Source organism: Dendrobates tinctorius, unplaced genomic scaffold (genome assembly GCF_039654945.1).
Source record: "Dendrobates tinctorius isolate UK_male_01 unplaced genomic scaffold, ASM3965494v1 ptg000201l, whole genome shotgun sequence".
Lineage (NCBI taxonomy): Eukaryota > Metazoa > Chordata > Amphibia > Anura > Dendrobatidae > Dendrobates > Dendrobates tinctorius.
In genome coordinates, this window is record NW_027361868.1 from 4,812,234 (window position 1) to 4,826,930 (window position 14,697).

General features: G+C 45.0%; 1 protein-coding gene across 1 annotated transcript in view; it reads left to right on the forward strand.

Annotated features, from left to right (window-relative positions):
• USH2A (usherin) overlaps positions 1-14,697 on the forward strand; it is a 994,545-nt gene that overhangs the window by 548,435 nt on the left and 431,413 nt on the right. The window contains exons 32-33 of the mRNA XM_073553328.1: positions 7,107-7,266; positions 9,853-10,024. Coding sequence (XP_073409429.1) covers positions 7,107-7,266; positions 9,853-10,024 — 332 coding nt within the window. The remainder of the gene's footprint in view (positions 1-7,106; positions 7,267-9,852; positions 10,025-14,697) is intronic.

Sequence of the window (14,697 nt, forward strand, 5' to 3'; positions counted from 1 at the left end):
CGTGGCCGACCTCAATCTATGGTCTGGTTTCGTTTCATGAAACCCGACTTCAGCGAAAGTCGGCGACTTTTAAATATGACCGACCCGTTTCGCTCAACTCTAATTTAAATAATTAAAAAAAACTGCATGGGGTCCCCCCTCATTTTTGACAACTAGTCAAGCTAAAGCAAACAGCTGGGGGATAGTATTCTCAGGCTGGTAAGGGGCCAAGGATATTGGCTCCTCTAGCCTAAAAATAGCAGCCAGCACCCACCCAAGAAAAGGCGCATCTATTAGATGCCCCAGTTCTTGTGCTTTGCCTGAGTTTTCCCATATGCTCTGTGGCGGTGGCAAGTGGGGTAATATTTGTGAGGTTGATGTCACCTTTGTATTGCCAGGTGACATAAAGCCCATGGGTTAGTAATGGAGAGGCATCTATAAGACCCTTATCTGTTACTAACCCCATAGTCATATTGTAAATAAACACACAGTCAGAATAAAGTCCTTTATTTAAAACAAAAATACACACCACTTTCCATTCTTATTTAAAAATAAAAAACAAACTTATGCTCACCTTACACCTATTCCACTGTAAAAATCAGAGAATAAAAAACAATAATATTCACCTGACGTCCATTCCATTGAATCCCTAGTCTCCTGTAAAAAAAGCAAAAATAAAAGCAACCATTTCCCTCACCTGTCCAACATACTGTCCCACGCTGCAATCCATGTCTACAATAAGTTGTTTTCAACCTGTACAATGCCAAGATGCGACCATCCAGGCTGAAAACCTTGGGAGAACAGTAACTAGTGGAGACATCATGGAGTTTACCGCAGGTCACTGAGGCTGTGTTCCCACCAGCACTTCACTGTGAGCTGGGCTGATGAACTACAGTGACCTCAGGGAGATTACTGCTAGCGCCGTGAGAAAAAGCTTCATGATGCAGCACTGACCTCAGTGAGTTCACCGCAGTTTACTGCAAGAAATTTCTCTTGAACTGTGGTGAACTCACTGAGCTCAGCACTGCACCGTGAAACTTTTTCACAAGGCTGCTTGCAGTGATCTCATGGAGGTCACCGCAGTTCATCGGTCCAGCTCACAGAGAAGTGAGCTTGGAACGCAGCCTCAATGACCAACGGTAACCTCGATGATGTCACAGCTAGTCACTGATGCTCGTTCTCTTGTGGTTTTCAGCCTGAACAGTCGAATCTTGGCACTGTCCAGGTTGAAAATCACTTATCGCAGACATGGAATAAGGGTTCGGGTACTGTTCTGGTACCCAAACCAAACTTTTTTTTAACAGTTCGGCTGAACCCGCCGGACCCGAACATCCAGGGGTTCGAAGATCACTATTAGAAGAGTGACACATTTTCCCTAAAACTAAGCTGTAAACTTCAATATGACAAAGCCTTTAGCTGCCTTGAAAATGGGTGTATAACACTCAGAGGTCTGCATTGAACCCTTTTTGAGGTGTTTTAGGCAAATATAGCCTTAGTAATGTCCAGATGACCTTAATTTATCTGGCTAAGAGAAAACAACACATTGATCTGTCAATTTTTGTAGGCTACTTAAATTGTAATAACGGTCCAAAAATGATACATTTTTGGGGACTGTTGGTGTCGTATATAAGTGCTATATTTAAAATATTACAACACTCATAGTTTGTGCGGTAGACATTTTTGTTTACGTTTCTATAATGGGAAGATTTTTCTTTTTGTGTTTTAAAAAAAACACAAACTTATGGCTTATTTCTCTAACAAGCCAGGAAGCACACTTTCTGGGACACACAAGCCTTGGTTTCAGGAGTTTTTCTTCAAAAGTAAAATTAGGACAGGGAGGTATTAAACTGCCCTCCTTATTTGCAGAGTCTGAACAATAATAAAAAGAACGCTGTTATTAAGCTGATGTTACTGAAGTATATCACAGATCAATCAATTCACAATGACTCTGCAGGTCCAGCACCTCCCTATTTTTCACAAACTGAGACTACCAATCCCAATTCCAATGTTCTTCAGCACTGCTAGGTGGAATGAGCTGTGTGCTCTGACAGCCTATCCCTAAGCTGTAAAATCCTAAAATGGACATGTCTGGGATGGACCTCATCTGTTATAGTGGCTGTGACAGTCCCCGTTGAATGGCTGCACTAGACCAAGTGATGTCTGATATAATCTTCAGCATTGAGTGCAATGGCGGCAAACATTTTTTTCTCCTAAGTGATCCTTGCAAGTCAAAGGGCAAATCGTTTGAATTCACACAGACCTGTCAATTTCTGTAAACTCGACTCTGCAGCAGATTGACGTACTTATCTCTTGCAGCCATATTATCCTGCTTTTCTGGAATAGTGGTACCAACATGAGGAAGTGGACAAAAATTTCCTTATTTTAGTATAATGACCATATACATTATATAATGTATCCATACACAGCAGGGAATACTATATTTTACTCCTGAGGTGTGTGTGTGTGTGTGTGTGTGTGTGTGTGTGTGTATATATACATTCCTCTACTGTTCACACAAATTAAACAGTTACTGTCTAATAATTGCTTGGCAGAAAAATCCTGAAATGTGATTATGGCTGATGAGTTTAACAAGGATTTAACATCGCTAGATAAGTAATAGATAGAGTAGCATGTGATGTCAGACATGACCCCAACATCTGTGCTTATCTGATAAGCTATATCAGCCTGTCGGAAGATTTGTTAATCCCCTTCTATCACAATAGTTTTATCTTTCAAAAGAAAAACAAAATCAGTTACATGGAAGGAATCGATCTTCAATGCACAAAACACACATTGGGGTTGGGATTGGGTCGGGGGAATAAGTGGGGCCTCAGTAACTCAGAACCCCCATAATAGTGATGGCCACAATGAACCCATCACAGCAGTGCTTTCATTGCTTCTATAACGATTACAGTCCCAGTTATCCCATAATGGTGACAGCTCCAATTAACCCATATTAGTGATGCTCAGTTTTTCCATAAATGCGACAGGCACATTGCTGAACTTGGGCTGGGCCCCCTCGGGAACCAAGAATCAGGTGTTATTGCTAATTCTACACTTCATATTGACCGTGTCAGTGAACCATTAATGATGACAGCCACAGTGACCCATAACAATAAGCTCCATATAATCTTCTACTTCCTCCATCTGGTGACAGTCACAGCCCCCCATAATGGTGTTTGCCACAGAGTCTTTAGTGACTGACATGAATTTCTTGTCAAGAGAAAGCAACAGTACCCCATAACAGAAGATCATAGAGATCCATAAATAACAGCAACAGTGCCCCCATAATAGAAGATCATAGAGATCCCTAAATAATTACAACAGTTCCCCCATAGCAAGAAGCTTCAGAGATCCCTAAATAACAGCAACGCTGGCCCATAACAGAAGATCATAGAGGTCCCTATATAACAGCAACAGTGACCCCATAATAGAAGATCATAGAGATTCCTAAATAACAGCAACAGTACTCCAAAAGGTATAGTGAGTATGCTCACAACAAGGATACCATGTGTTCCAGAAGGTATAGTGAGTATGCTCATGATTTGGATACCATGTATCCCAGAAGGTAATGTGAGTATGCTCACAACATGGATGCCATGTATCCCAGAAGGTAATGTAAGTATGCTCACGGCATGGATACCATGTATCCCAGAAGGTAATGTGAGTATGCTCATGACATGGATACCATGTATCCCAGAAGGTATAGTGAGTATGCTCACGACATGGATACCATGTATTCCAGAAGGTAATGTGAGTATGCTCATGACATGGATACCATGTATCCCAGAAGGTATAGTGAGTATGCTCATGACATGGATATCATGTATCCCAGAAGGTAATGTGAGTATGCTCATGACATGGATGCCATGTATCCCAGAAGGTATAGTGAGTATGCTCATGACATGGATACCATGTATCCCAGAAGGTAATGTGAGTATGCTCACGACATGAATACTATGTATCCCAGAAGGTAATGTAAGTATGCTCATAACATGGATACCATGTATCCCAGAAGGTAATGTGAGTATGCTCATGACATGGATACCATGTATCCCAGAAGGTATAGTGAGTATGCTCACGACATGGATACCATGTCTTCCAGAAGGTGTAGTGAGCATTTTCACGACATGGATTTTGTCTATTCCAGAAGGTATAGTGAGCATGCTCACGACATGAATACCATGTATCCCAGAAGGTAATGTGAGTATGCTTACGACATGGATACCATGTATCCCAGAAGGTATAGTGAGTATGCTCACGACATGGATACAATGTATTCCTGAAGATATAGTGAGCATTGTGACGACATGGATTTTGTGTATTCCAGAAGGTATAGTGAGCATGCTTACGACATGGATAACATTGTATCCCAGAAGGTAATGTATGTGAGTATGCTCACGAGATGATACTGTGTATTCCAGAGGGTCCCTCTTGATTGTAGGTATAAGATCTCACAATCCAGAGCCCCTTATTATCTGTGATACCCTCTAGGTCTCTTCATCTGGATTATATTTGTGATCCATGAATAGAACACCATGACTATAGTATCGATGAGTAGTAGTGGCGCACAGGTCAATCTGCTAGATGGTAAGAGCGAGTCTCGAGTGACCTACCATCGACCCTGAGTGGTGGGGATCTGGCATCTCCTGCTCTGGTGCAATCACCTTAGTTATTTCTTCTAGTTCACTCTTGATGACAATTTTTGGACATTTGGGAATTCGTTTCCCTTCCATTAGCATTAGTGGAAACTTTTCAAGGTTAGCTCTTATGTTTTGTTACTTGGGTGTTAAATAGTAAAGTGCGGATTTCGTCAGTAATGTGCCTGTAATCTGCCTCTGTACCCGCCATTGTTTTAATAAAATAATGATTGTTCATTATCGCCACATGCTCAGCATATAGCATACACGTAATCCCTTACTGGAGGTAAATAATTGGACTTTTCCAGCCGAGCGTCTCCATCTACAAAACTAATGTTTTCCTGTTTATTCTAACAGTAAAGGGAAAACTTAACTCCTCGAAGCCTCAATTAATGGGTCTTAGTTTAGATCAGAACAAATACTATAAATCTGTGATGAACAAGCCCAGTGATGAGGTACAAAGTTATACAAAGTAGAGCTTAATCATCTGCTCTTTCCCTTAAAACCGTGCCACTCTTATCTATAGGCAGTGTCTGGTATTGCAGCTCGAACCCACATAAAGTGAACCGGTCAGCTCCCGAACCCTTCCTAAACTGCCATCATAACTTTATATAAGCCAATTCCTGGATTATCATCAGGTCTTTTATGTGTCATAAACTTATTTCTAGACTTTTACATCACGTTATAAATCTCTCTTGCAGTGTGCAAACCAGTGACTAGGATTAGTCCGAAGGGGGCACTGATTCCTCCAGACTAGTCCGGCCTCGAATCTTGTAGTCACGCCCAGGGGGATATATTTGACATCCATCACATAGGCAACGTTACTACTGAGGAAGCCGGATGAACGGGTCCCCAGTTTCATCAGTACACTCATGCCGTGAAAAAAGACTTCTTGTTTCTGCATAGAGCAGAGAAATGTTTAGTGCCCCCATTAAGGCTACTTTCTGACTTCAGTTTTTAAGCATCAGGCGCGATGCGGCGAAAAATGTAAAAGCTGGGTCCGGCGCCGGTTGCCACCGAATCCGGCTTTTCCCCCATAGACTAGCATTGTCGCCGCATTGCGCCTGATGGCCATGCGGCGTGTCCGGCTTTTGCTGGATACGGCAAAAAATGCCTGTCCGGCGTCTGCAAAAAACGTTCCCTGCAACGTTTTTTGACAGCGCCGGACCGCTTTTTTCCACTGCACATGCCCGAAGACTCTCTCGCCCTCTCCCTCTCCTGCACCGTCTCCGGCCTCAACAGATGATCCGGCGGGCTGCGGCTTCTACCGGATCAGGTTTGACAACTTTTCACCGCAGCCCCCCGGATTTAAAAATCTGAAGTCTGAAAGTAGCCTAATTTACACCTTTTAACAAAGTATTTTTGGGAATACCTTCTGTTGCCTTATGTGCCTTTTGAGCAGCGCTATCGCCGCTCGCTCAGTTCGTATCACGTGACCTCGGCTACAGCCACCGTTGACATTCGCTGATATCACGTTAACTTCCAAATTTCCTGGGATCACCCAGGTGTGACCCAGTCATATGAATCCCCCCGATTGACTGGCCTATGGGTGTTGTTTTACTGCCCAGTATCCAGTGCACGCTTTCCCTCTCTCCTCTGCTTTCATTGTCCGCAAGCGCACGCTTGATACTGGACTGTGATGTGAGGTGAAACACCACCCACAACCCAGTAAATTAGGATGGGTGCGTGCGACTGGGTCACACCTGGATGAATCAAGGAAGTCCAGAAGATGGTGTGACATCAGCCTCGGCTGCAGCTGACGTCACGCTATCCAGACTGAGCCAGCAGCAATAGCGCCACTCACAGGCACAGATGACAGCAGAAGGTATTTACAAAAATACTTAAGTGAAAGATGTAAATTAATGGGGGCATTATGTAATGTAGTGGTCCAGCACCTGCGCACTGCAGTACTCTGCTCTGCCCTCAACAGGGCAGAGCAGTGCGACTGTGCCGGAGCCGCGACGGGAAGCAAAGAAGAAGACGTCATCGCTAGAATATGGGAGGAGCCAGACCCGGACTGCGACACCCATTGGACCCGAACCGGACCCACGGGTGAGTATAATATAACTCGTTTTTCTTCTCTTTCAGGTTACATCGGGGGCTTATCTACAGCATTTTGCAATGCTGTAGATAAGCCCCTGATGGCGGTGGCCGCATCTTATATACCAAAAAATAGGTGACAGATTCCCTTTAATTGTATTAAATTTAATCTCTTATATTTTGTTTCATTGACACAACAAGTGCAGTATCTCGACATCTAATCATCATTAATACAAACATCTCTTATCTGCAGTACTGTACACCAACCTTCAAGGCAGAGATGATAACAATTGTGAAGAGGGTAGCAAAGCTTTCGATAATTCCACAGACCTTAGATCAGATGTGATAAAATACTTTGAAAGGTGAAGGGGCGATGGCATATCATTTCGAAACTTTGTGATTATTTTGCTTATTATGACATGACTTCTAACATTATTTGTCTTCCAGGATTGGCAGCTTTCACCGCGCACCAGTTTCTGTTGTCTGCATGTACAGCGGCCGGGTGCACGAACAGTTCCCGGGTCACCTTGATTACTGCACAGCTGCCTCCCGAATATGTCGCTCCACCGGTGCTCAGGGTCTTGGATTCTACAAGGATCTTTATCCAGTATGTAGTTTTTGCTTTGACTAAGTCTACCGGTTAAACATTTTTGTATTTTTAGATGACATAAGCTCTTGTGTGTGTCCTTGAGGAATAACACTATTTCTGACCACTATATGAATGGTCTTCTGCACCTTTCAACAGTTTTCTCATCTGCAAGCTCCATCTGTATTTTTCAGTTGTTTCAGAGCTAGTGGGCAATCAAAAATGATGACTCCCATGCACTGCACACACAGACACTGTAAGGGTGTGTTGGGGTCAAGCCCTGCCCTGCATTCCTTCCTAGTAAAACGGGTACGTTTTACGTTTATGATGCTTTATTATGTGACGATGTATGTGTAATGTATAGTTATGAATCTTTGTGGGACTAGGGATAGAGTTAGGGAATTATAGTAGAAGTGTAGGATTTAGTGAGAGCAATAGTAACAGGTAGTATAGGGTTTAGTGCAGTGGGGGGCACTGTAGATTAGGAGATTAAATAAGGTTAGGAACCGGATAGAACTGGTAAAGGAAATAAGTGGATTTCCAAGTTGGGAGGGTTAAGAGTAGGTGTAGTTGGGACACTTCCTAGTTAAGTCAGTCAGAGAGCTGGATGGAGTTTGAAGTTGTTACAGAAACTATTTCAAGAAGAGACCAACAGTTCAGGGCCTTAGGAAAGGAAGTCACACAGGTATGAGGAAACAGGAGCAGCATGAGCATGAGAACAATAGCGACTAGGTTCACTGGGATATCCCAGAACATCCGAGACCTACGGTCTGGAAAAGGTTTGGAAGAGCCATCCTTCACCCTCGGAGTGGAACATGGGCAGGGACCCCCAAGCACGACCTAGTCTGGCTATTCGGGAAGCTACGGTACTAGATGGTTTGTTTCAGGAACAAAGGATAACAGGAGCGCAAGGGACAGCACAGTGGGAAGGATATGTGATGAGTGAGGATTTCTGTGTGGTGTCTGTGACTGAAATGAACCTGTTGAGTTGGACCAGGACCGTGCAACCTGAGGAGAACTCCAATCCAAAAGTGAATGACTTGCACTGCGAACATATCGCACAACATATAGGACATTATGTTTTCTTTGCGGGGTTCCAGAGTGTGCCGAAACAGCAACCCCTCGCCATGACTACCACTCTGGCCACCTCACAACATGAGGGATTCTTACTCTCATGTTTCTATGTAGCTCATGTTCCAAAGCAGCAGCACAGAGGACGTTACACAACAGCATTGAGCAGTGTAGCTGTGAATCTATCCTTGTAGTTGATACGTAACACTCACTGGCAAGCAGCAGCACCATATGTGTGTGTCTCTGCTTCTCTCATTCCTTTCCTATCACATGTGCACTGTTCACCATCATCTTGCAGCTCCAAAATGGATACCACAAATAAGCTACTTTGTTACCCAGAGCCCCGGGAGTTGCCCTGGTCTTCACCCTCTAGTGCAAGCTAGCAAGAAAGATAATCGCGTAGCTGGGTCAGATCCAGGCGGTCACGTTAGGAACAGAATAGTAAAATAAATGGGTAGTCAAATGTCAAGCTGAGGTCAAAGAACGGGGATAATCAGGATAAAACACAGAAGCACAGAACAGAGGTATATACCAGGATAACCTAACACTGGCAGTGAGAAATGTCTCTCAAGGATTTAGATAGAACAACCCCATCCAGTGCTGACAGCAGATAGAAACCCAAATGAACTAGATTAATACTGTAGCTTCTAGAATGGATAGAGCCACAAGTCGCAGGAATAATATAGGATAGATGCTCTTAAGCATCACCCGCAACAAGGGTGCGGCCAAATCAGTAACCGGCACAGATGTTACAGTTCCTCCTACTTTTCCCCTTCCCTACTCCAGAGACTTCAATAAACACCTTTCATTTGATCCCTCAGTGAATCGGAATTCCATCTTATATTAAGACAGATTTTTAGGTATTGTTCAGAGTGAATGATAAATTTAGGAGGCAGGAGCAAGGAGAAGAGCTGGCTCATAAATGGAGAAAGAAGCATATTTATCTGATAACATAAATTACAAAGTTTCTTATGTTTACTTGTATTGCTTATTTATACAAGACTGCTGAAAGGATAGTGATCATTTGAGGAATCTTCTAAATGGTTAATTATGTAATACGACTGCACACCAGTAGATTTCCATTTGTTGCAGTTGGCACCACCACCACCACCACCCTATAAAGATTAAAAATGATTGCAACAGGTCTATGGAAATTTCAAGAGTCTATCTGTATGTACAGATGTGTCCTTACTTTTCTTTGCTCTTGGATAAATATATCGTGAAATGTTCAGCATGAAATAACCAACTTAGAAACCAAAAATTATTTTGCAATACGGGAGATGTTTATGCTATAAGTGTCTATATGTGGTCATCTCCTGGTTATGAGGTTCATCGCAACCTGTTGAGAATTTTGCTTAAAGGTCATCGTGCATTGAGTTTATATTGTGAGAATTTGGATTCCTTAGTCAAATTTGAGCTACGGTAAGGGAGGATACATAATCACCGATGTTGAATTTGTGTAACCCTGTAGATTATTACTTGCTAGTTTTATGATATTCTAACGGTAATTTAACAATGCACTTAATGATTTCTTAGATGGGATGAGCCAGACATAGTCAATGGAGTACTTGAGCGATATATGCTACATATTTCTGACAACATGAGTAATTCAAGTGCCTGGACAACTATATATGACAATGCAGAGCTGTTCCAAGATTATACCATCCAAGGATTAACGCCAGGAACCAAATATTTCATAAAACTAAGTGTAAGTATTGCCAATAAAACAAATGAATGAATGTAATGATTGAATGTAGTCAGGACCGGCTGCAGCAATAGCAATGCCATTGGGGCAATCTTTGGCCAAAGGATTAGGGGACTACATCAACCTCCAAATCAGGTGAAATTGTGCATTGTGATGAGTTATTTGACTACAAAGGGCTCATATATTGTCCTTGCATCTAGACCTTCTTCTGTTTGTGTCCGCTTCTGGGCTCCAGTAACAATAATTCATTATCCAGCCCATTACCGGCTTGAGAAATATGGAGAATGTATCCAAAGACATCCATAAATACTGTATCTCAAAAGAGTCATGAAAAAAGGGTGAAGAAGACACATTGAGATAGAATAGCTCCTACTCTGGAAGACGTGTCCCAGCCAAGTGCTACATCATCACTAGTGTAAAAGGGAATCTAAAGTAACGTCATCTATATAAAGCATCTGAAATATTGTTGAAGTCCATACCTTTTAAAATAAAAGTTCCTGCCTCCATTTTCTAGGAATCTATTGGCTCATGTTCCTGCAAAAGAGCTCACAAGTACAGTCGCTTGGCCTGCACTTACGGTTCTACAGCTTTTCTGGCCTCTTTCTCCTCCCACTGCCGGCCTCCTGTTACTGACTGACAGGTCACTCTTCTCTGTGACTTGCTCCTGTTCCCAAGATCTCACACAGGTGCCATCATCCCGGGGGCAGTACATGCGCAGATCGATAGTCTTGCTCTTGCACCGACATCAAGACCTTACTGGGCATGTGCCACCCCCAGAGGAGCAGGTCACAGAAAAGAATGACCTGTCAGTCACAGGCAAGAGGCTGGAAGCGGGAGGAGAAAGAGGTCGGAGAACTCCAAGAACTGTTTCTCCTCATCTGTACCATCTCATCAAGAAGCATAAAGGGGCTGTGATTAGTGTTGAGCATTCCGATACCGCAAGTATCGGGTATCGGCCGATATCAGCGGTATCGGAATTCCGATACTTAATTCCGATACTTTTTTCATATCGGATTCCGGGATCGGAATCGGAATAGGAAGTTCCCATCATGCTATGAGCCTGCTTGCTTTGATTAAGCCAATGGGAATCCTCCGAAGTGTGGGCACATCCTGTTAGGCATGTAGGCATGTTAACTATTGGCATGGCTGTGATTGGCTGCCGAAATGATGTCATGATGCACTATAAAAGCCACCGCAGCCGCCATTTCTGGTCACTCTGCTGTGAATTCAGTTAGGGACAGGCTGCTGTAGAAGACTGTGAGGGACAGTTAGAAATAGCGATTCTAAAAACAATATTGTGCTTTATCCAGGCTACATAAACCACCACTGTAGCTTGCTTTTCCCTAGCAGCGCTGTTTTCACAGCTGTCTGCAAGGGCTGTGTGAGTGCAGCTCACGCTGTGGAGTGGGTCCTGCAGCCACGTCAGGCTGTAGGCCACCCAGTGTGATCACTGCTGCCTCATACATCTTTTATTTTTTGAGCTGCATTTTTTAAATAATTTCAATCTAGTGTGCTTCCATCCGTATCCATATACGTTGGTTGCAAACACTAGTAGTAGACAGCGGAGCCTTTCTGCAGCCTTTCAGTGCTAGTGTCCACTTTGCTGCACTGTTCACGGCTGTCTGAGAGGTCTCTGACTGTGTGTGAGTGCAGCTCACGCTGAGTAGTGTGTCCTGCAGCTACGTCTGGCTGTAGGACGCTCAGCGTGCGTCACTGCCTCACACATATTTTTATTTGAGTGCAGCTCATTTTTTCTTCTATTAGTGTGCATCCATCCGTCTCCATCTACGGTGGTTGCAAACACTATATAGGAGTACACAGCGGAGCCTTTCTGCAGCCTGTCAGTGCCAGTGCCCACTTAGCTGCACTGTTGACGGCTGTCTGAGAGGTCTCTGACTGTGTGTGAGTGCAGCTCACGCTGAGTAGAGTGTCCTGCAGCTACGTCTGGTTGTAGGACGCTCAACGTGCGTCACTGCCTCACACATATTTGTCTCTGAGTGCAGCTCATTTTTTCTTCTCCTATTAGTGTGCATCCATCCGTATCCATCAACATTGGTTGGTTGCAAACACTATATAGGAGTAGATAGAGGAGCCTTTTTTTCTGGCTTGTGCCCTGCCGGCGCAGCCAGATTAGTATTACCCAATTTTTTTGGAGCCTCATCTTTTGCATTGTAGGTTACCTGCCTGCATTGTAATAGCTCCAAAAAGTTGGTGATACTATCAGTTTCAATTCTTTGTTCTCATACTTTGAGTTTGTTTCAAACAAAGAAACCACATAAAAAGTTCACCAAACACTACATTTTGAACTTGTGTAGGCCACATCAGCTCCTATTAAAGTCTAGTCCACACACACACACTTCATAAAATTAGTGTTTCTTGTACCTGTAACCAGCTGTTCAGGAATAAGCACACTAAGGCCCCCCTTTGTCCTTTTTTGCCTATCTTAAGCAGTCTTGCAAGATGAAGAAGGCAGGGAGTAAGGCGCGGGGGCGTGGGCGTGGGCGTGGAGTTTCAGCAGGGAGAGGACGTGGGGATTCTGCAGGGAGAGGACGTGGGGATTCTACAGGTAGAGGACGTGGGGATTCTGGGCCTGCTGCGGGCACCAGTGGATCAGCATCCCCCAGTTTTAGCAGGCAACAGTCCTTTATGCGCAGCTTTGTAGGACCTCAACGTACCCCACTGCTGCGGGAGGAACAAATTGAAGCCGTTGTCGGATGGATGGCAGCTAACGCATCGACTTCAATTACTTCCGCATCCTCTCAGGGTCAGAGCACCGAAGAGCAACCATCTGTCTCTTCACCACCTGCCAAAGTGCCCAGGCAGTCAGAGAGACATGGACAGGAGCCATCACAATCTCTACTTCTGTTCTCGGAATCTGTTGGCTTGGAAAGAGGGGGCCAGCCAAGCAGCATTCCTGAATGTGAAGAAGAGGGAGTATGCAGTGATGCGCAACTTCTTTGTCCCTCTGAATCTGAAGAGGCGAGTGGGCCAGTGCCTATGGTCAGCACACCTCAGTACGCATCAGATGATGACGAGACTCAGTTGCCACTTTCTGGTGCGTACGGTGCTGGCGAGACAACCCCGGAGAAGCAGCTGTTTGAAGAGGGGAGGGAAGATGATGAGGTCCTTGACCCATCATGGCGTGAGCAACAGGAAGGTGGTGGGAGCAGCTCGGAGGAAGAGATTCCCCTACCGGCCAAAACAGGAGGCAGAGGGAGGGGGAAGACTTGGTTGCCTGTACCCTCCACTTCGGCACCCGTTAGGAGCATTCCTCCTTCCAAAGGCAAACCGGGCGCTCACAAGAGTTGCAGTGCGTGGTCCTTTTTTGACACAGTTGCAGATGACATTTGCTTTGTCAAATGCAAGCTGTGTCATCAGAGAGTCAAAAGAGGGAGAAATGTCAGCAACCTCAATACCACAAATATGTGGAAACATGTGCGCACCAAGCACGAGTTGGAGTTGCAGAGACACCCTCAAGACGTAGGCCAACGTACAGCACCACCTACCACCTCTTCAGTTCGTGTTGGGCCCTCTTCCTCCAGCTCACACACTGCTGGTTCGGCTTCCTCACAGGATCGCCAAGGAAGAACCTCTGCCACTGTTGTCCGGAGACCCTGTCAGATTCCACCCATAACAGCACGTTCCCATCCATCACAGCCATCGGTAGCACAGGCATGGGATAAAAGGCGCCCTTACTCGGCAAACCATCCCAGAGCACAGTCTCTGAATGCTGGCATTGCCAAACTTCTGGCAGTTGAAATGCTGTCATTCAGGCTGGTGGACACTGACACCTTCCGGGACTTAATGGCATTGGCAGTCCCCCAATACAACGTGCCCAGCCGCTTTTATTTCAGCAGGCGAGCCGTCCCTGCCCTGCAGAAACATGTTGAGGGCAAAATAAAACATGCGCTACTAAACGCCGTTAGTAGCAAGGTCCACCTGACCACCGATGCGTGGACCAGTAACCATGGACAGGGACGATACCTTTCCCTCACTGCCCACTGGGTCAATGTTGTGGAGCCGGGTACGGATCTGGAGAGTGGCGCTGTACGTGTTCTTCCAACGCCACGGATTGCAGGACTCCAGTCTGTACACATAGACTCCTCCTCCTACTCAAGTTCCTCAGAAACAGCAGAGCAGGAGCCTGTTACGACCGATATGAGCACAGCCGTGGCCAAACGTCAACAGGCTGTACTCAAATTAATTTCTTTGGGGAATCGAAGCCACACAGCGCAGGAGCTCTGGAATGCTATCAAGCTGGAGAGCGATGTGTGGTTTGGGCCAGCGAATCTCCAGCCGGGCTTGGTAGTGTGTGACAATGGCCGAAATCTGGTGGCAGCTCTTGGCCTAGGCAACCTCACACACATCCCATGTCTGGCACATGTTCTTAACTTGGTCGTGCAGAGCTTTCTGAGGGACTATCCGGATCTTGATGCACTGTTGCACAAGGTCCGCATAGAGTGCGCTCACTTGCGACGTTCCAGCACGGCAAGATCGCGCCTCGCTGCTCTGCAGCGACGATTTGGCCTTCCAGAACATCGCATCATATGTGACCTACCCACCCGGTGGAATTCAACGTTACATATGTTGGAGCGGTTGTGTGAGCAGCAGGCAGCAGTCATGGAGTACCAGCTGCATCAGGCGCAAACAAGTCGCACTGTGCGCCGTTCACACTT